Below are 23275 nucleotides of genomic sequence, written 5' to 3' on the forward strand. Positions count from 1 at the left end.
TCAAGGCTACAAACGTAGTGAGTTCGATCACTGTCTATATACAAAGAAGGCTAAGGATGGCAGTTGGCTGATCCTTATTTTGTATGTGGATGACATGTTGATTGCTGGCAAGCACTTGGAAGAAATTTCAGCTTTGAAGTCAAAGATGGCAAAATCGTTTGACATGAAAGACATGGGTGAGGCAAGTCATATACTTGGTATGCGCATTGAGAGAGACAGATCAAAGAAGTTGATTTGGTTATCTCAAACAGAGTATATTGACAAGGTTTTGCAACGTTTCAATATGGAGAAGGGAAAGGCATTGAGTGTTCCATTGCCACCATATGTGAAACTTAGCAAACAAGATTGTCCTGTGTCTGAGGAAGAACACGCTGAAATGGATAAGATTCCATATGCGTCTGCAGTGGGTAGTTTGATGTATGCAATGATTGCTACTCGCCCAGACATTGCATTTGCAGTGGGAGTAGTAAGTCGATACATGTCAAACCCAGGCAAGAAACATTGGGAGGCAATGAAAGGAATATTGAGATACCTGAAAGCTACAAAGAGTATGCGTATATGCTATGGGAGTCAGGAGCTAAGTGTAAAGGGTTTTACAGACTCAGATTATGGAGGTGACTTGGACAACCGAAGGTCTACATCAGGGTATGTCTTTACATTGGCTGGTGGAGCAGTATCATGGCGTTCTAGATTACAAGATTGTGTTACTCAGTCTACTACAGAGGCTGAATATGTTGCAGCATCAGAGGCATGCAAAGAATCAATTTGGCTTAATCGACTAGTAACAGATTTGGGAATCAAAGAAGAGATGCCTGTGTTATATTGTGATAGTCAAAGTGCTATACAATTGGCTCGCAATCCAGTTTATCACTCAAAGACAAAGCATGTGGATGTGAAGTATCATTTCATCAGGGAAATGCTCGAGGATAAGCAACTTCAGCTTGTCAAAGTTCACACCACAGAAAATCCTGCTGATCTACTTACAAAAGGACTTCCCTCAGAGAGCTTTGCGCATTTTCGCAAGCAGTTAGGTGTAGGGTAGTACATCACTTCTCTACATCTCTTGTATATTAGCTTGTATAGTAGCTTCTCTCACACTTAAAGTACCACATTGGACTTTAAGTGGGAGGTTGTTGGGGTATAAAGCCCAATGCGGTCGCCCAGGTAAGTGGACGGGCCGCCAGGTATGTACACATATTCTTTTGGCAAAACCTAATAAGAACTCACTATGCTCTACACAATATAGTAGAGCAAGTTCACCATATCGTTGTGCTCTTCTTGTCGCACTCTCTCTCGCGTCGCACTTCCGCTCGTACTCCTTCACGCCTGCACTTGAGAAAAAAGTCGCAACATCTCTTGCATTCTTGCTTTGTTCTCGCGATCAAATTCTGCTTCTCTTTCTTTGTTCACGCGATCAAATTTGCTTGCCTTGCTTTGTTTTCTGCTTGTCTTTCGTCGCGCTCACGATCCAATTTGGCTTGTCTTACTTTGGCTTCCAAGCGTGCTTGCTCGTGCTCACGCACTATGGCTTCCATTCTTTCTTCGTACTTACGATCAATTTCTGCTTTACTTTTTGTTGTTCTTGCTTCGCGTTCTAACTTCATGTCCATCACCATCTTGTCAAAAAGCGTCATAGGATCTAGTGCAATCTTTGGCGTAGATGGGGAAGGGGGAGGGTCAGAAAAACCTCCTGGTGGGGAAAATTCTTCGTCGCGTTCTCATGCTCATCACCTCCAAGCGAAGTATCCATTCCGCTTTGAGTGATGACCATCCACTGAAGTCGTGGGTTCTTGTGGTCTTGGGTTCTTAAGTTCACAGGGAACTTGGGTTCTTGGGGGTCTTGGTTCTTGGGGTTCTTGAGTTCTTGAGGTTCTTGAGGTTCTTCTTTCGCTTGCAATCTGTGTTAGAGAAGGATCTTCTCTTCACCCGAGTTCTTCTCTTTTCTGCGGGCGCACCCCTTGGCGGCCTTGCGCTCACACCAAGGTTGCTTTTTCCCACCTCACGTCGATTGGCCGGCCACTAAGTGCACGGTCCGCTCTCAATGAGTGAAAAGAGGCACAAGGGGAGGCTGGACAAGCCCTTCTTTCCTGGGATTCCTGTTACTCTTCAAAAACACGATTAGGAATCGACACGCCCAAGCGAACTTGGGTTCGTGCGACCTCAACAGGCAAAAAAAAAAAATAATGTGGTTCTTGTGGTTCTTGTGGTTCTTTCCTAGAGTGATACAGAACACTGCCAAGGGAGAGCCTTCCGTTCTTAATGAGAGAATGCTATGATCACAAACAAAGTGAATGGACACTGTGCGTGCAAGTGTATGAGACTGAAAGATAGAGAGAGAAGATAATACGACACCAAAGACGTTGTAAAACTGTGACAAATTGCTGACGTGTCGACCTACTAAAGAACGGAGCTACCGGCCGAGGGGCCTAAACCCTAAGAAGAACAAGCAACAGAGGAAGTGTCACAGAGTGATGACGTGGTTGCCCGAGTACAGAAAAACCCTAACCCTAATTTCTGCCAAAAACCCTAATTGCTGAAACCCTAATTCTGAAAACCCTAACCCTAAAACCTGCAAACCCTAATTTCTGCCAGAAACCCTAACACTAACCCTAAGGCAGCAGACAAATTCCGGAAATTGCGTTGACATGATGACGTGGCAGGCTGTACGGATTTCCGTAAATTACGCTGGCAGCTTTTGGCATTGCTTTTTGGACCATAAGCTTTTGAGTTTGAAAGTTTTTCATGTAAACTGCTTTTTGGACCAGAAGCTTTTGAGTTTTAAAGGCTTTTTACTATAATTGCTTTTCAGGCCAAGGGCCTTTAAATATGAGGCTAGGGCTCATTCTCTGGCATGCTTCAGTACGAAGGTGCAGAGTTTGGAGTACCGGCTTGTACTGTGTTGATGCAATATAAAGAAATACCGAAAGGGGCGCCAAGGTTTGGGGCCAATACTCTCTGGGGTGGAATTCCGCCACTCCGTGTCGCGTGTCGTCTCTCTCTCCATTTCAGTTCAGTTGATATTTGAAGTGCTTAAAGTTGTTCACTCTGTTTTTTTTCTATTGGCACGTGGTGCCCGCATTTGTGACAGTGGTATCAGAGCATCAGGCGTGTGCTTTTCTAAAAGCATACCGATCCTACAAAAGAGGAGACAGAGCTATTGGAATTTGATTCGAGGTATCTTCGCCCTCCAATCCAGACTTACTAGCCACTCCCACCCTTACTTCATCGCGCATCGGGCGCGCTCCCGTCTTCACCGCAGTGTCTTACAGGGCATAAGCCAATTAAGATCACTTGCAAGAGAAGGATCCAGATTTGTTTCAAGTCACTGTTTTTTTTCAGAAGCAGTGCCATGCAAATGTTGACGTCTGCAGCTACCAAGCAGCATACTCCAAGTACTTGGCAAGCTTTCAAGAAATTTTTTGCCCGAAGTTATATGGTTTCTGACATCTTCCTTCAGAGTGCAACTTCTGGCAGAGTGGGGTATCCTGAAATGCTTGCCATGGAAACCCTAGCAGATTATAAATTGAAATTTCTCGACATCTCTCAGTAGATGTCTCTTCACGAGCAGATGAACTTGGAGACCGAGTGCGATTGCTATCTTGGGACTACTATCGCAGCCAAAGAAACACTGTTTGTCCAAGAGCTGATGGACCATGCTGTGCTCGGCTATGACCTTATGGAATGAACCTAACCCTAATTTTTGGTGCAAGTTTCAGGATGGAAAGTCAGTCGACTTTTCGAGCTCGATTGATGTCGAGATTGCTTTTTAAGTTTAAGTTCTATTTGATCTTGTTTGGTGATCCTGTTTGGAATTTGTTTGAAATGGATGATATCTGTTTTGAACCTGTTTTGGTGCCGATTTGAATTGTTTGACTCTGGTTTGATACTGGTTTCAATGATTGGTGATTTTACTCCCGGGTGGAGAAGTGAGAAATATTGTTTTGGTATTGATTGAACCTCGGAACGACGCAGGCCGATGCCTGGGGAGCGTTTCGTTGTATGTTTGAAAACCTCTGAACGACGCAGGCCGATGCCTGGGGAGCGTTTGGTTGTATGCTTGTAAAATAATTGTTGTTGTGACTCCCGACCCGAACCTGGATGGTTATGCGGGAGGAGTATTAAGAAGTCTGAGCAGTGGTTACTCTCAGCACCTCCAAACGACGCAGGCTGCGGTCTGGGGGGCGTTTGGTTGTAAAAGGCCTCTATATCTCCCGGCCCAGACCTTTTTAGGTTATGCGGGAGGAGTGATGAGGGAGTCGTTGAATATCTCCCGGCCCGGACCTTGTTAGGTTATGCGGGAGGAGTGTTTATCGGCGGCTTTATGTTTCTATGTCTTGTAACATGCATATGTGAGCATTTGTGTTGCATAGTGATGTGCCAACCACTCAATATTCCTAATTGGATGAGATTGCCTGGGTATGTAATTTTAGTGCATCAAGACACCCGAGGAAGATCAGTACGGTCTGGGTGTGATGGCTAATTTTACTACGCCGAAATATCAAGAGTTCCGATCTGGACGAAAGGAGAAGCTAACTCCTTGATCAAAACAGCCGATAGGAGCAGCTAACTCCTTGATCAAAAGAGCAGAAAGGAGAAGCTAACTCCTTAATAAAAAGAGCAAATTGATTGTCCCTCGGAATGACCCTCGAAAATTTTTGAACTAACTTGAGTTGTTTTGCAGATATGCTGTAATCGCGGACGATTACTCTCTTTCAAGAAGGGGAGATGTGACAAATTGGTGACGTGTCGACCTACTAAAGACCGGAGCTACCGGCCGAGGGGCCTAAACCCTAAGAAGAACAAGCAAGAGAGGAAGTGTCACAGAGTGATGACGCGGTTGCCCGAGTGCAGAAAAACCCTAGCCCTAATTTCTGCCAAAAACCCTAATTGCTGAAACCCTAATTCTGAAAACCCTAACCCTAAAACCTGCAAACCCTAATTTCTGCCAGAAACCCTAACCCTAACCCTAAGGCAACAGACAAATTCGAAAATTGCGCTGACATGATGACGTGGCAGGCTGTACGGATTTCCGTAAATTACGCTGGCAGCTTTTGGCATTGCTTTTTGGACCATAAGCTTTTGAGTTTGAAAGTTTTTCATGTAAACTGCTTTTTGGACCAGAAGCTTTTGAGTTTTAAAGGCTCTTTACTATAACTGCTTTTCAGGCCAAGGGCCTTTAAATATGAGGCTAGGGCTCATTCTCTGGCATGCTTCAGTACGAAGGTGCAGAGTTTGGAGTACCGGCTTGTACTGTGTTGATGCAATATAAAGAAATACCGAAAGGGGCGCCAAGGTTTGGGGCCAATACTCTCTGGGGTGGAATTCCGCCACTCCGTGTCGCGTGTCGTCTCTCTCTCTCCATTTCAGTTCAGTTGTTATTTGAAGTGCTTAAAGTTGTTCAGTCTGTTCTTTTCTATTGGCACGTGGTGCCCGCATTTGTGACAAAAACCCTCCTCCGAAGGCCCCACTCTCTATGGCGAGAGCGGTCTACTATTGATTGCACAAATCTCTACAATGCTTGGACTTGCCGACGATGTCGACGACGATGAGAGACGACGAGACGGCTGAAATCTGAAAATGCTAAGGGCTGAAATCTGGAAATCTTTATCTGCTGAATTCGGACTCTATGTCGATGGCGACAATGCGACGACGACGCGCTGAAAACACAGATGCTGAAATCTGTGTTTTCCGGGCTGAAACTGCAAACTTCGATGGATCCCACCGTGTGGCAAGGAACTGTTGCAGGAAGGTGAGGTCTGCGAGGTTCGGGACTTGTTCTCCGAGTGCTAAAGGCTGAAAGCTGGTCCTATGGCTGATTTCGTGATGATCTGCAAAAACGCTGAGGTTGATCTGCAAACCAAAAATGCTAGGGCTGGAAACTGACCTTGCGGGGAAATCTGCTAACGCTAGGGCTGATCTGCTGTCTACTGTCGCCGGGAATCTGCAAGTGCAAAAATGCTGGCTGATCTGGTGCAAAAACGCTGGGCCTTTTGTTGAGAGAAAACGCCAGTTGTTGCGGGGATTGGTCTTGCTAAGAAGTTGCCTGTTGAGCAAGGTGCTCCTGCTGCCTCTTCTGCCAGAAAGTGCTAGCGCTAGTTTGCTTATATACAAACTTAGCAAAATTGCCCTACCTACTTTCCAACAAAAGTCACTTAAAAATAATAAGTGAAAAATGTCAAAAATAGAGAAAATAGGCCTATGCACTGTAAAAATGCTACTGATGGGATCTGACTGGAATCTGATGGTCATGTTGTGTGCAACCAGAGGATATGCATCTATTCTAAGTGCCTGGGCATGCACGGTCTGCGAACAGACTCACAAAAGTGCCAGATCACTTCCTATTCTAAACTGACTTGACTGATTGAACCCTGGTCATGTTGTAGCATGTCTACGGACACACAGGGTTGGATGTGTCACATGACATGACCAGCCATACTTTGGAACACAGATCCATCCTCGAAATACCCAGGATGTACTGTCGGTAGTGGAAAAACCTGATGCATTGCCTGGAAACTGGTTCCCTGTCCATTTAATGCAACATGTGGACTCTGAAAGGTGGCGGGCTGAACTGACAAAACCTGTGGAATTGGCGTCCTAACCGCCTGTTCATGGACGAAAGGAACCTGTCTTGGAGTTCCTAACTACGCAACATGCAAGTGCTCCCTATCCAGCTGGGACACATGAAGTACCTGGGCTTGAGCCTCATCGGGCTCTACTGGTTGTGTGAGTTGCATTGTCTGCTGTGGCACTGGTGGCATTTGTAAAAACTCCATAAACCTTGGGTTCTGCACCAGTCGAGAGAACACATTCACAACAGCAACCAACTGAGTCTTGAACGCATCATCTTCAAGTTGCCCAGTCATAAAGCCCTGCGTTGGTGCAGCATTCACATCAACAAGAGGTACAAACCGACATGGCCGTGAACTCTCGCCAATCTCAAACACTGTAGGAATTGTCTACCTGTCCTGTAAAGAGGAACCCTCTTCCATAATGCCTTTCCCTTTGTCGGCCATAGTGTAATCCCGCGTTCCTGTACTCTGTGTCTTCGCCGCAAACTAACCGAGGCTCACTTCTTGAGGAAAAAGTGATTCTGTCCCGGCAACGGAACCATGAAATCGGCCCGTAGGGCGGTGGACTTTGGCTTTCACCCGAAACTCTACTTTAGACTTTAGGACACAAAGAAACTTTGCAAATAAAAAATTGTACCAGGAATTATTACTTCAAACACACACGGCTTGGAAGCTAGAGCGCTACCAAGCAAACGCCGACACTTGTCTTGTCGCTGCGAAAGTGGCCGGTCTGATGGCAATCAAAACAACGGTTCTTTTTCTAATCCTTTGATTTGCCGTCATTCTTCGATTCCTTGCAGAGGGTCCGATGACTGACTTGTGGCTGCTGAAGCATTTGAACGCTTGTACTTTGACGTGGAGGGGACCACAAAGAGGAGTCTCCCCATCCGTCGGGCCACCTCCAGAAGCCACCAAATTATTATCATAATTCTTGACGAACTTGTAGATGTCCTCTAGGGAAGTAATAGGATTCCGTAATACCTCATTCTGGTAAGCCGGCGGCAATCCAAACAGATAGAGCATTTGCAATATGACCTATGGGTCTTCCCAGGCTTTCATCTTGTAGACTAAGTCTTTGAATTCCTGTGAGTAAGCGTCCAGAGTCTTCTTGCCCATCTCCAACTTGAATAGCTTCTTGAAACACTCGATCTTATCCACTTAACACGAGGCGAGTGATAAAGACCGTCTAGAAGTCCGCCCAAGTCATTGGCTTACCACGCGTAAGCCAGATCAAAGTAGGCTGTCCATTTCGCAAGTTAGGAGTCAGTAACAATCTCTTCACATTCTTCCTTCTCCCCTTTAAAGAGATGAAGATGGAATTGAAGAGACCGTTACTAACTCATGACTGCCGAAATGGATAGCCTACTCTGATACCAATGTTAGTCCCTCGCCAGATCCATCCTGCACACATGACATGACGCAAGCCAAACTCACACATAGACACATGTAGTGAGTGGACATCAGGCTCAACTCCCAGCCATAGAGCCAATACGGGCTCACCCCCGAGCTTGGGATTGTAGCCAAGTAGGCTAGCCTCCGCCACAAGGGCCGGTGTCCTACACCACCAAGCCCACACCAATACGGGTGTGCGGGCAGAGCTGCCAAGGGCCTAGATTCCAAGTGTGTGATCACACAAGATGTCTCACACATGAGGCTCAAGTCCTAAAGGGCCAGGTTCACACTCGCCGGACATAATTGTACTATTATTGTAGGCGGGCTTAATGTCTGGGCACGTAAGCCATAGTCACAGGGGACGCCCATTTTTGGGCTCACCGTCCCCACTTGCCGTCCCGCCCTCTTTTTTGCACTAAAATCCATTTGAGCCCCGTCCCCTGTCCCCACTCCTCGGGACGCGTCCCTTGTGACTATGACGTAAGAGCTCCCCCCCCCCCCCCCCCCCCCCCGCCCCGCCCCCCGCCTTGACGACATCATCATGGTGTGTGTACTTCCCTCACACAACAATCAAAGTGGGACAACAAGAACTCAACCAAACTGACAAATATGGGAAGTCTTAACGACTTTTTGTGTGTTAACTATACCCGTACAACTGGGACATGACAGAAACTAACAATTGACAGAATAAACTATGACATGGAACGGGAAAACAATCTTTGAACTTTGCATATGTTGATGTACCAAGAGCAAGAAGATCTGTGGTTAGGAGCACTTGAGAATATCCAGATCGGAAATCCTTTATAATTTCAAGAGCTTCTGGAGGCATGGTAGCCAAGAACACTCCAACTTGTAGATTTTCTGGTAACAATTGAAGTCTGTCATATCTGATCTTTAAAACCACGGGACAACATCTGGTCAGCCTCATCAAGAACAAATATCTTGATGTATTCTGGTCGCAATGAACCGCGACGTAACATATCATAAACTCGATCATGAGTTCCAACCATCACATGGACCTTACTCTAAAGAATTTGAATATCTTTTCTTATACTTGTACCACCAACACAAGCATGTACCTTTACCTAGAGCATGCAACCAGTTGGCTATGCACGTCTGACTAGCTCAACCTCTGCTGGACAGCGTTTGACACGCTTGGAAAAGCTTGGCTACTGCCCACTGCTTCGCTGACTTACCGCGTTTTGAAATGCTGAAAATCTTGCGATCTTGTATCCGCACCACCTCTGCACACGTGTTTTGAAAAGCTGCAAGCCCGTTGCCCTCCTCTAGCGCCACTCTCTAGCAAGCGTTTTGGAACGCTGGTGCAGGACTACCAAATAGAGTTGCCTCGCCGACATGAATGCGCCAGCAGACAACGTTTTGAAACGCGCTGTGCAGAAATGGTTTCCAGCCACGACCTTTGTGCAACTGCCATCAAGGGCACCACCTCTACACCACGCTCTGAGGCAGCGTTCTAGAACGCACAAGGAAGTGCTCTTGCATTTTGAGATGCTGTGCCGACCTTGGCTCTGTTGCAGCCACCACCTACAGCCACGCCCGACCTCCTGGAGCTCTGCTACCACTTTTAGGAGCACATTAGCTATGGGGGATGTAGACGAAGAATCTCCAAGGGAAGAGTGCCAGCAGAAGCAGAAGACAACAGAGAGAGGTGTCAACAAGCAAAAAAGAACACGCTATGATTATATATAGAGAGAACTAGACTAACATTAGCCACTTCTTTTGACATGTAAACTCCACAATAAAGAGTGGTGTGCATCTATCTTTACTTAAGACATGATTCTGCGGGGTAGACCAAACAATAAAAGGGCTTGAAACCCAAAGAGAGAGAGAGAGAGAGAGAGAGAGAGAGAGAGAGAGAGAGAGAGAGAGAGAGAGAGATTTATTAACGTCTTCTATAGTCCAAGTTGGCTTATGAGACCAATCAATGTGCATTAGCATATCCTCTGGATAACCAGGAAAATAACAAAGGTAGAAAATAACAGTGCTAATGGACAAAACCCTAGATTGTAAGGTGAGGGTGGTGTAAGCATGGGTGGGGAGAGGGTAATGATGAAGGGATGGATCTCTAGATCTGAAGGTATGCCCAGGGAGTAGCTAGCTGGCTCCAACCTAAGGGTGTGGGATATGATGCATGGACGGGTGTGAGAGAGAGAGAGAGAGAGAGAGAGAGAGAGAGAGAGAGAGAGAGAGAGAGAGAGAGAGAGAGAGAGCTTTACCTCACAACCCCATCGTTGTCCATATCAGCTGCTTCCAAGTCCGAAGCTGTCGTTTTCCGACTAAGCACAAATTTGAGTACTGATTGCCGTCTTCTTTCTGTGTACAACTCTGCTATGTACAGAAACAACTGGGCAACATTCACTGTGCTGACCAGAATCCAGACTACTGCAAATGCTCTGCCTCCCATGGTTTGAAAGCTAAAATCACCGTAGCCAAGTGTTGTGACAGTCACACAAACAAGGTAAAAGGCTTCCACAAAGCCCAATCCTTCAACTTCTATCATCACAACTATGCCAATCACAAATAGCACCGAAAATATTGTCCCTGCTATGGCCACCTTCAGCCTGACTTTCGTCTCGTGGCCTGATTCATTGAATTCTGAAAAATCACTTTCTTTATCAATCTCTGAAAGAGCACTTTTTAGCATAATTTCCTGTCTTTCAACCAGAAAATCAGCTGCACTGCCTAGAAGCAAGCCAACCAGGCCAAAACCAAGAAATACATAGACACAAGTCAATAACCTCTCTGGAACTCCCTTTGGTACAAGGTCCCCATATCCCACAGTTGTCATGGTGACAACACAAAAGTAAAGGGCATCTACAATTAAATTTGTGCTTTTCCCTTGCAAATTTGAGCCCATTGCATAAAAACACGCTACACCGAGACATGAATACACCACAAATGCTGCAGCACCGATTAAGATTAAACGCTTAGTATCATGATCCTTGACTACAGGCAGCACCAACTTTTCATTTACATCTATATGGGGATTGCTCTCATCCAATTCAGGTGCACTGCGACAATGCCGCAGCCTCTTTGAAAGCTTTATGGTGCCTTTTCTCTTGACAGATTTTCCACTTGGCATGTTAGGAAGTAGTGGTTCTGACAATGTCTCGTCATTGGAAGATCTGAGAGGTGGTAAGCTTTCTGAAGCCATTGAGTTTCCACAGCTTTCTGTTTTAAAGGGTTGCTTTTGCTACATCAGTTCCCCTACTACAGCAAGAACTTAATGTGTTCATCTTAAGCCTCTATCGCTGCAATAACACAATCAAGTAGGTCTATCAATCAAAACAGAAAATTTTCAACAAAAGGTAAGTTGAAAAGTAATGCATTTTATGTGAACCAACCTCTTCTTCACTTGGTTTGCTAGCATCTGGAAGAACAAACAGATAAAAAGCCCTGAGCTTTCTACACCTGCACCTTGAGGTGGTAGAACTCGAATTCAAACAAGTCCATTCTTGGGAAGGCAGAAATGCTGGTCACTGGTAAAACAAGGTTGAATAGTTCAGCTTTAGGGATTTAAACATGTATTACGATAACCAACTTTCACCAGTTTTATTTGCAATATCAATGCAATTAGGCAACCCCATCATAATGAAAAATTCCATTGGGTCAGTTCACCAACGCTTTAGCCCACCCTTCAGTATCCAGAACCCATTTGAACATAAAAATCTTGTTCGTGTCTGTTTTCTGCCTTTCAACTTTCAAGTCCTGTCTCAACTGCCAACTTGTGAGATTATCCATATTTTTGGGTCCTTCTAATCTAGGGAAAGACACTCTCCAAAGCAAGGACCTCTAAACATATCTCTAGGATCATTGTTCTTTGTCTAACGATCAGTCTATAAAGGAGATGATCTCTCATTTATGCTTCTTGAAGAGTTCAAAAACTTATATAAGAGGTATTACACCTACTGAATCATTAAAATTCCAACTTGAGTCAGTAGGGACGTCTGCATGCTTTAAATTTTTGCAAAGTTCATTTATGCTAGGTAGAATGACTTTGAAAATACGCCATTTGGAAACCTCACTTAGAGAGGTGTTACAAGAAGCAACTATAAATCTAGGTTTGATAAGATTTTTGTGGAGCTTCCAAATGGTATACAAAAATAGTAATTTAGGATAGCACTTGAAACCAAAGGAATTACAAAAGTCTTGATGTTTCAAGAGTACCTCTTGCATCGAAAGATCACAACTGCTATAAATTTTCGAGTTTGCTTCACTTAAAAAGCATTCTAAATAAAACCTTTTGCTCATAACAACAAATTTTTTTGAGCACTTATTTACATAAGAGATTACAAAATCACAATGAAATTTCCAAATAGCATGACGATCAGAAGAAGATAAGCTATTCCTTCTGAAGAAATGTTCCTAGTGCAAGATGTTAGCGTCAAAAAAGCTTTCTTGAGGACCAACACGAAAAAACATTGTTAACTCCTAAAGACTCCTCACACTTCACTACGAAACTAGAAATTCCTTTTTCTATGGCTTTGAGGAGGCATAACTACATGACCTAAAGCTTCATTCGCGTAAGAAGAAAAGGTAGTTTTTGTTGGAGTTTTGGCATCTCAGGAATTGCCTAATGTGATCCCATTATTTAGTTTGGCTTTTAGGTATTTATTTTACTTATTTGTCAAAGTCTGGGTAGGGCAATTCACTGAGGTTGTTATATAAGCAACCCTCAGCCCCCATTGTATTATCATCAATTCATTGCCAAGGTTGGTTGGTTCGCAGTATCTCTCTCTCTCTCTTTCTCTCTCTCATGCTTTCTCCCTTTGGTCTATACGCTTCCGCATCGTCGACTTTGACATGGTGTCAGAGCTTTGTGCTCGGTGATAGCAAGGTGGCAGAGGATCGTCGCGAAGAAAAGAGGAGTTGTGGGGTGAGGTCGTATTTTTCCTCTTTGGGACAGGAAGCCTCAAGCTCTAGCGTTTTTTATTACATTTTAAACCGCTATTGGCTGAGGCTGGAACTACCTTGCAAGAGGCGCCATCTGCTTCACGAAGCGTTTTCAGGTGCAGAGGCTCAAACAGTGGCAGACAATTACGTGTCAACTGCGTTTTAAAACGCAGACTGTATTGTGCTAGTGGCCACCGACAGCGTTCCTCACCCGTAGGCGGCTCGTTTTGACACGCGTTCAGAAGGGGCTCTGGCGACAAGACTGTGTGCCGACGAAGGGAAAAGGCGAGCGCTTATGCTGCGACGTAGTTCTGAGGTGGCCGCCAGAGGAGGAGTTTCAACGGTTTGACAGCTGCTGGTGAGGCTTGATAGTTGGATGTCACAAATTGCTGACGTGTCAAACCACTGAAGAATGGGGCCAACCTTCATATCCAAGCCGAGGGGCCTAAAACCTAATTGAAGAAGCAGAAGCAGTATAAGAAGTTTTACCAACTTGCAAAGTCTTGCCGAGTGGCCTATTTTCAAAGAAGAGTTCCCACCAACTTATGGGACCCCGTCGGATGGGGCCAAGTGACATAAAGGCATTAAAATAAAGCTGGACCCACACACACACGAAGCATAAAACTGATGACATGGCAACCTATATGGAATCCCAGATTTCACGCTGACATCAAAACGCACTGGCAGCTTTTCACACTAGTGCTTTTGGGACCAATTGCTTTTGAGTTTGACTGCTTTTCAAGTGACTGCTTTTCAAGGCCAAGGGCCTTTAAATAAGAGCCAAGGGCTCATTCTCTGGCATGTTTCGGTGCGAAGGTGCACAGCGCGAGTACCAGCATTGTACTGAGTTCAAGTAATATAAAGAAATACCGAAAGGGGCGCCAAGGTTTGGGGCCAATACTCTCTGGGGTGGAACTTTGCCACTCGCCATGTCATCTATCTTGTTCAATTGTTATTTGAAGTGCTAAAAGCCTGTTCAGTCTGTTCTTTTCTATTGCCACGTGGTAGCCATCTCCCGTGACATTGGATGGCGGTTTTTTTTTTTAATGCTATCAAGTTGAGCCCTAAGGGTTTGTTCCCACGATTGTCTCCGACGGCTATGAAGAACCAAGACCAACTCAAGGCTATGGAAAGCAGATCAACCATCCAGTTAGCGGCCTATGCATCGACACAGTTCTCAGGGAAATTAGAGGACAACGGCAAAGGCAAGCTTAACAAGGATGGTAGTACCAATACTCAGTTAGCTGCCTCGGTACCCACGAGGTACGACCACAGTTGTTATGAATGTGACTCGACTCTTTGTTTGGCTCTGGAGTTTGAAGCCAAAGACGAAAGCAGGAACTCACATGAAGACAAAGTCAAAGGCAAGCTGGATGGAGATTACGGTAATAAAGATTCGACAGAGGAGATCGGCATGGCACACGTGACGGCGGCCACAGTGGCCTCGACATTAGATTTCTAGTCAAAGTGTAAGAGTCTCCACTAACTTCAACCAGAGAAAGGCTTGTGAGTGGCAGAGAGGGGCAAGAAGTGCTCCATATAATTAATTTGGACCCTTGTGTTGGAATCAAGTTATAGGCGTTTGGACCGTAGGTCGGAGTTCAAGGCACATGCATCTAGCAGGGAACCAATCAGACGTATCTAAAACACTATGGATGAGTGCACAGATCCACGTGTGATTAATCTCTATATATTATTCACAACTTAAATGAGACGATTTAAAAAGAGAATTAATAGAGGTAAGTAAAAATGGATACATATACTTTTGTATATAATTATACTTAAATATGGAAATGAATTTTGATGTTTTAGCTACATCAAAGAAACTAAATAGGTAAGTAGCTACAATAGACGTCCTTTGCTTGATAAACTGAATAGCTTTTGAATTCAGAGATACTAGAAGTCGAAATCCTTTTGCAACCATCATGCAAACAAAAAAATAATCAGCATTTTTGTTTAAACATGGAATGCAGGTATAGAGCGGACCCGAAAATTGTCATCATGTCTGTTCAAAGACAGAATGTGTTTCAAAGTTCATTATCTGGAAAGTATTTTCGGACGTGATGTGTTCATAGTTCATGAATAAGGATTTTCGGGTGTAGTGTGGTCTACAATTCAATTTTCTAAAAGGCAACCGATGCTCAAGATGGCATTTTTCTAAGGAGCAAAGTTGAGGGAAGCAAATCCGAGGTGTATCCAGTGGAGTGTATAGCTGTTGGGGACCGGGGTGTCCATAGTCGCTTCTTCATCGACTTGGTCTCACTATTGATGTCCAGTATGAGCTGCAGAGAGGGTGTTGGAGTTTTGGCATCTCAAGTGAACTACCCAGTGTGATCCCATTATTTAGTTTGGCTTTTAGGTATTTATTTTACTTATTTGTCAAAGTCTGGGTAGGGCAATTCACTTAGGTTGCTATATAAGCAACCCTCAGCCCCCATTGTATTATCATCAATTCATTGCCAAAATTGGTTGGTTCGCAGTATCTATCTATCTATCTCTCTCTCTCTCTCTCTCTCTCTCTCTCTCTCTCTCTCTCTCTCTCTCTCTCTCTCTCTCTCTCTCTCTCTCTCTCTCTCTCTCTTGCTTTCTCCCCTCGGTCTATACGCTTCCGCATCGTCGACTTTGACAGTTTTACCACAAGGACAATCAATACCAAAAATTGCTAGCCTCTCTTGCGCTTTGAGATCATGTCCAGTATCACTATAGTTAAAATCTTTTTGTCCTATAGTTTTCACATATTTGAAAGCTTCATCGGAATGGTTCCATACCTTTCTAACACAAGGAGTCAGAGCATCCAAAGCTTCTCGAGATCTCAATAAAGAGCTTAATCCAATCTTGTCTTAAGTCAGGAAAGGTAAAGATAGTTGTTGACAAATCTTTCTTCCCAACCAAGGGATTCTTAAGACTAAGACACTTAGATTTCAAAAAAATTACCTAAAAGTACTGTTAGCTGAGGACTATGAGGCTTTCTTAATTCTAAATCTTCTAGAGAGTAGTTCTCAAGGGTAGACAAGAGCTTAAAGAAATTCTTATATTAGACCTCTCAACCCTAGCTAATTGAATCAATCTCCCTTTGTAATCCCTGTATAACTCTTTCTAACCAGCACTCTCAATCCTAGAATTTAAGGTCCTAGGTGAATCTTGCACTTCATAAGAACCTTTATAAATCCAAGCTATTTTAAATTGATTTAAAGCAAGAACTAGCTCAAGTTTAGGAAAACTTCGCCAACGCCAAGATTTCTTGTGGTAATTTGTCACTGGCTCATTTGTAGCGTAAGTCAATAACCAGTCTGTAAAAAGAAATTGTCCATAGCATGTTCCGAAAGTCTCTGAATGCTAGAAGACCTCTCCATGAGGCAATATCTCTGAATCTCTTTTGGTAGACAGTAACAATAATGTTCCATTTGCTCTTTTAAAGAGACTTTTCTGAAAGAAGCCGCTGGTAAAAACATGTCCCAATATCTCTAATTGTAAGTGGAGATAATGTCTTCTTCTTTCATCCAAGGATGGTTCTAAGCAGTCAACACATCAACTTCAATCAGGGGAGTTCGTCAAATTGAAGTGAACCGCTTCTTGAACTTTACCCAACTTCATGGCGCTTTTTAATAAAAGCGTGGACCACCATGTCTGAGCGTTCCCTTTGAAATGGCAAGCTACTTTCTAAACCTTTGAGGCTTCTATGGAATTGTCTCTAGAAAAGACGGTTTGCTTTGGAAAAAGCAGTATCAAACCATTGTATGAAAGGAAGAGCTCTATGGGTATCCTTATGACCAAGAAAAGTATCAAACTTGATGTGTGACACCCATCCTTGAATTCAATTTCCTTCTTTCCCCTCCTCTGTTCAAAATTGTCGTACTTACATTCCCAACTCATGTGATTCCTCTTCTTGTCAAAGAAATTTCCATAAGTATAGGAATCAAAATTGTCAAAAGAGGTAGTTGTCACAAGACGGGCACCACATGCCAATAGAAAAGAATAGACTGAACAGACTTTTAGCACTTCAATAACAACTGAATTGAAAGAGAGAGAGAGAGAGAGAGACAACACGCGACATGGAGTGGCGGAATTCCACCCCAGAGAGTATTGGCCCCAAACCTCGGCGCCCCTTTCGGTATTTCTTTATATTGCATCAACACAGTACAAGCCGGAACTCCAGACCTTGCACCTTCTCCACGAAGCATGCCAGAGAATGAGCCCTAGCACATATTTAAAGGCCCTTGGCCTATGAAAAGCAATTTACATGAAAAGCCTCCAAACTCAAAAGCTTCTGGTCCAAAAGCAATGCCAAAAAGCTGTCAGCGTAATTTACGAAAATCCGTAGAACCTGCCACGCCATCAGTGTCCGCGTGATTTTCGGAAACTGCCACATCATCAGCTGCGGATCCTGCTTTATTCTAATCCTTTATGTCACTTGGGGCTCCTTCGGACGGGGTCCCCATAAGTTGGTAGGACTTCTTCTTCTCTTCTTAGGGTTTAGGCCCCTCGGCCGGCATCTGTAAGTTTTTTTTTTTCCGAGAAAAAGATCCTTCTATTAGTTAATGAAAACTGCCCGTAGGGCTACAACCACCTCTGCAAGAGAGGGCTACAACAAACATGATGGGGAGACTCTCCCAATGAAAGAACAACATATATACAATGAGGCTAAATCAAGAGATGGGAGGAGGGAAGAGCCACACAAGTGGTCGGTAGTGCCATCTAAGCACACCCTTGACAATGGTGTAGAAAGGCCCAGGGCTCCAGAGTCGAAGAAAAGCCTCGCGGCGCTCCCGCATGCGATCGGAGCTGCCCTGTAGTCCCTCTAGCTATCCTCTGAGAGTATGGATCAGCTCTAGCCAAAAGTCACGAACAGTCTCTGCTAGTGGCACGGAGCGAGCCTCAAAAATGCGAAAACAGCGGGCCCGCCAGATGAACCAAAGTGTCAGGCCACTGATGAGCTACCAACACTCCTCTCTCTCACTGCACCACTCCTGTGGAGTAAGCTCTCTAGCAGGCTGGAGTGTAGGTCGCCCCCCCTATATCACTATCATCCTGTCATCCTGCTGGTGGAAGATAGCTCAAACTGAAGTGCCGGGCCCGTGAGAGTGGACCAAGCCGCTGCCCCCCAAGTGTATTGTCTAGCCGTGGAGAGAGTAGGCATCAGCCGAAGAACTCGTAGCCACACCTGTTGGGCCAAGGGACAGTCCCAAAGACAATGACGCTGACTCTCCACCAACTGGTCACAGGCTGCACATGCGGCCGAGAGACCACTATGCACAAGCCAGCTCCCTACTGCTGTAGCTCTATGTGCAACCATCCACTGAAACAAAGTGATGCGCCTCGGCTGTCTGGAGTCCCACAGCCTCTGCCAAAAGGCTGCCAAGAACTCAACTGTGAGGCCCTCCTCCTGCCAATGACATGCGGCAGCGGGGCGGGCCTCTCTCTGTGCTGCAAGTATATGACGTCCAAGCCCAACAGTGTACTGAAAGAAGGGACTCCCGGGTGGTCTGCAGAAGAGAAGGGGTCCCTCCATAGCCACTCACCAGGATCCCACTGTACTCGTGCCAATGGACAACACTCCCAAGCCCATAGCCTCCAGTGTCCAGTCTCAAGAGCTGCTGGATCAGGGTCTATGATGCAAGTCCTCCCACAGATGCCCACAACTCGGATCCTCTGGAAACAACACTCTGCTACCTACGGAGCCTCTATTGCAACTCACTGTAATCGTCCCCCACCCTAAAGCTCAAAGAACAGGGCTAGGACAGTCTTTGAGCAGGCCCTGGCTGAAATGAGAACCTCCAGTCCTTTGAAGGCTCCCATCCACCGGGGTGCTACTGGCTCAAGAGGCGTGAGCCACTCAGCTGGAACTGACTCTGAGATGTCCTGACACATGCTCTGCACCCCTCTCATGCCCTGTAGTTGGAAACCCTACACCTCCTTTGACAAACCTGTGAACTCTAGCCAGTCACCTAGACAGAGCGCTGGTCCTGCTGCCATGGGACCCCAGGAAACATGAGGCCGATTACCAACCAAGTGGCCTCTCTGAGTGCTAACCATGGGGTTCCAGACGAGGGACTCCCGTAGGCGCTCCTCCGTGCACGTCGGCTGTCTCTGCTCCAGGCCACGCCGTAAGAGCTCCCAAGATCGAAGCAAACTCACAGCGAAGCGGTCCTCCAGTCTCCTACTCAAACCAACTCGGCGCATCTTTGTAAAGATCCATCTGGTCGAAGGTTGCCAAGGGCATCGTGACTGAGGCACCCTGGCACGAAGCCTCTGCAGCAAGAAGTGCCAAGAACTCCTTCCAGGGCTCCTCACCTAGAAGCAGTCCTCTAACTATGAACTTCCCAAGAAGGGCTCTGCTCTGTTGTGTTGGATCAGTGATCCCAAGGCCTCCCTGAGAACAAGGAAGCGTGATGACCGACCAAGCCACCTTGGCTTGGGCTATCTGAGTGTCACGTCCTGACCAAAGGAAGTTCCTGATCAACCTCTCTACCTGGCTGATACAAGAACTCGAGAAGATCCAGTAGTAAGTGATGTACCACATAGTTGCCAACAGCACCTGGTTGGCAACTACTACTCTACCAGCCAGCGAAAGTCGTGCTAAGCTCCAATGTAACAGCTTTCTCCTGATGGACAAGAGAAGAGGAGCAATCTGCTGCTCGGGAGACAAGTCCAAACCAACCTGACAACCCAAGGACCGAACTGCAGTCCCTGGGGGAATCCACCTGAAACCCTCTCCTGGCATCCAATCTGGCACAGGAGCACTACCAACCGAGAAAGCCACTGTCTTTCTCCAGTTGATCAGTGCGCCCGATGCACAGCAGAAGGTCTCCAAAGCCTGCTCACATCTGTGAAGATTGGCCTCCTGGCCATCTAAGTACAAGGCTGAGTCATCGGCAAACTCAGTGTCCAGTAGCTCATCTCCTCGAATAGGGAGTGCTAAGCCCCGTAAACCAACCTGTTGAGACACCAAAAATCTACTCATCGCCTCCGCATAGAACAGAAAGAGAAAAGGGGCAAGAGGACAACCCTGTCTGACCGAGCGTGTGAGCATGAAGCACTCACCTCTCCCTCCTACCAAAAGCACCTGACTATGAGCCTGTCTGTACAAAGCTGACACCCCTCTGATCCAAGCATCTGAGAAGCCCATCCTGCGTAGAGTGCCCTCTAGAAAGTCCCAGTCAACTCTGTCGTATGCCTTCTCAAAATCGAGAAGAAGAATCACAAGGTCCTCACCACGGAGCCGTGCCAGGGCAGAAGCCTCCCAGAAAGTAAAGATGTTGTCAAGGATACTGCGTTCCTTGACAAAACCTGTCTGAGTCCCATGTATAAGGCTCTCTAAAAGTGGTTGAATCCTCAATCTCAGAGCCTTGGCAAGAATTTTGTAGGCTGAGTTGCGGATGGTGAGGGCGCCATTGTCGAATCTCATCCAAGGAGCCACCCTCCTTGGGAATGAGGTAGATCAGGCCCTCACTCATGCTGTCAGGCATCACTCCTGTGTGCAAAATGTATTGAAAAGCACTACAAAGATCTAGGCCAAGCAAGTCCCAGTACTCCAAGAAAAAGCTGGGAGTCAACCCATCCTCACCTAGACAGCTACCACGAGGGAGGGCCCTAAGAGCCGTGTGCAACTCCTCAAGCTGAAGTGGCATCTCAAGCCTCTGGCGCATCTCCTATGTCACAAGACATGGCATCTGTGCCCAAACCTGCTCCCTGCATGCATCCTGCCGCTCTGACTGAGGCTCAGCCGACAGTAACTCACGGTAAAAGTCAGTAGCAACTGCACGCATATCCTCGTGCTCACAAGCAACTGACCCATTAGGCCTCCTCAACTGAATGACCTTGGTATGCGAGTGCCGAGGTCCCACTGTCTCAAAAAAAGCACCAGTCACTCTGTCACCCACCTGAGTCCATTGAGATGCCTGCCGGTGAAAGGCAAACTCATGATGCCTCTCCTCTGTGCTAGCAAGCTCCTGTCGAGCTTGCTGTAACCGCTCCTCCAACCATGGACTGTCTGGATGCTGCTCCTGCATCCTCTGTAGTGAAGCCATGCCTCGTCTGAGACGTTGCTCCGCCTCGGCGAGCCAGAGACTCCTGAAGGAAAAAGTGGCTAAGCTGAGCTAGACCTAAGGCCACTCAGTTTGCAGGTCTGTCCATGCCCTCTGTCCAGAGAGCCTCTACCCTCTCTCTAAGTGTTGAGTCCAACAAGACCCGCTCTGCGATGCGAAGCATCGTGCTCCCACTCCTCTGCCTGTCTGCCACTGTGAGGATCACTGGTGCATGGTCCGAGAAGGATGTCCCTGCCAGGATGCCCACTGATCCCCCCAAGTCACTGAAATGGTCACTAGTGTAGAAGCGATCTATCCGCGATAGATTCACTCCTCCCACTCTGCGGTCCGATATAGAGAAGGCAAGACTCTCTGAAGGCCTCACAAAGCCTGAATGCTGCCATGTATCCGAGACCCTCAAAGTCATACACAACCTCTCCCAAGCTGCTAACTCGACTCCATGCACAGTAGCATGGCTGCCTCCGATCCTGTCAGAAGGGTCCTTCGACATGTTGAAGTCCCCTCCTATACACCAATGATCGGCCTACGGCAAAGACTCAACAATCTGTGACCAAAACTCTGCACGAGCACTCGCCACATTGGGCGCATAGATGTTCAAGAAGCCCACAAGGCCACCCTGAACCTGCATAGTAATCCACTGAGCCCTACCTGGCACAATAATCCCTCTGCCCACAATGGCCTGCTGCAATGAGTCCGCAATAGTCATACATACCCCACCCTAGATGCCTCCAGGTCCAAAAGCAACTGACCAAAAGGTATCATATCGTCCACGCAAAATCTGACCACATCGCCGAATGCGGCTCTCACACAGATGGTGCTCCTCAAGCATAAGGAGATCAATCTCTCCTCCCACAAGAAAACATTGAATCTCCTGACGCAATCGGCCCCGCTGTCGCTGAAATTGGGGCCCACCTAGTCCCTGCACATTCCATGAGACGATCCTCATGGGGAGCGAGAGAGAACAGATGCTACCGCAGAAGCAAGACGGGCTATCTTCGAGGCTAGCTTGGATGGGGAGTAATCCGCATCCGAGCGTCCTCTAGATAGGCGTGACTACACTGAGTGCCTAGCCCAAGCCCAAGCAGAGCGAGCCGTGCGTAAAGCACCCTCCTCTGTCCAAGAGTCCTCATGAATGTATACATAGCAAGGCAAACACTGCATATCAGCAAAGAAGTACACCACAATGTGCCTACATCCTACTGAGTCTGGGGGTGTCACCGCAAACTTGGCCAATGGCCACAAAGTCTGCACCATATCTGTAACTCCAAGTTCTCCCATGTGGTGAGAGAACTCTAGGACCTGTGTATGCAACCATCCCACCACTAAGTCGAGGGACCACTCTGTCTCGGCCCTACCACAGAGGGGGAAGGAGAAACCAACTGCTGAGTCCAAGGCCTCTGTCCCCCTAACGGCGAGGAACAAAACATAGACCCTGAAGCAGGCTGCCTCATGGTCTGCTGCGGAATCGCCGAGAAAACGAGTGAACCCGTAGTCGAAGAAGTCCCAGCGGCGTCGGATGTCAATGCTTGTCAGACCACGAGGGATAGCTGCAAGGAAAGATGTCTGAATCTGCACAGGGGGCCGCAAGAAGGACTTACCCTCTCTCGCTAGGCGACTCGTGGCAAAGGCGCTGCCAAGAGATCTCCTAGCTGCCGGAGAGGGAACTGTCTCCTGAGTCGACTATGAAACTGGAGCAGGAGGGGGGGGAGAAGGAGCTGGGGGGAGCAAAGGAGAAGAGGGGCGAGATGGGGCGACAGAGGTAGAGGGGCGAGGTGGAGAGGCGACGGGAGCAGAAGGCGGGGGGGAGGATGAGGAAGAGGGGGGGAACTCTAGGGGGGGAGCGGCTGTCGAGGTGAAGCGGAGGTGGAGGCTGGCGCAGGGATCTCCTCCTGCTCAAGAGCGAGCGGCAACAGTAGCGAGCAGCTGTCACTTGTGAGCTTGGCATCTGTAAGTTGGCTCCATTCTTCAGGGCTTTGACACGTCAGCAGTTTGTGACATCTCCCCTTCTTGAAAGAAAGTAATCGTCCACGATTACAACATATCTGCAAAACAACTCAAGTTAGCTCAAAATTCTCCGAGCGTCATTCCGAGGGACAATCAGTTTGCTCTTTTTGTTAAGGAGTTAGCTTCTCCTTTCGGCTCTTTTGATCAAGGAGTTGGCTTCTCCTTTCGTCCAAATCGGAACTCTTGATATTCCAGTGTAGTAAAATTAGCCATCACACCCAGACCACACTGATCTTGATTCTTCCACGAGTGTCTTGCAAGATGCACTAAAATTACATACCAAGGCAATCTCATCCAATTAGGAATAATCAATGGTTGACACATCACAATGCAACACAAATGCTCACATAT

General features: G+C 46.6%; 1 protein-coding gene across 4 annotated transcripts in view; it reads right to left on the minus strand.

Moving 5' to 3' along the window:
• KCO1 (Outward rectifying potassium channel protein) overlaps positions 1–23275 on the minus strand; it is a 116481-nt gene that overhangs the window by 80191 nt on the left and 13015 nt on the right. For all 4 annotated transcript variants that reach the window (XR_015188982.1, XR_015188983.1, XM_086518814.1 and 1 more), the window contains exons 2-3: positions 11327–11461; positions 10199–11233 (exon numbers count right to left, since the gene is read on the minus strand). Coding sequence is in view for 2 of the 4 variants with exons in the window: in XM_086518814.1 (XP_086374940.1) it covers positions 10199–11136 (938 nt within the window). In the remaining 2 variants the exon portion in view is untranslated. The remainder of the gene's footprint in view (positions 1–10198; positions 11234–11326; positions 11462–23275) is intronic.

Source organism: Adiantum capillus-veneris, chromosome 1, assembly GCF_014529385.1.
Source record: "Adiantum capillus-veneris isolate H3 chromosome 1, ASM1452938v2, whole genome shotgun sequence".
NCBI classification, from domain to species: domain Eukaryota; kingdom Viridiplantae; phylum Streptophyta; class Polypodiopsida; order Polypodiales; family Pteridaceae; genus Adiantum; species Adiantum capillus-veneris.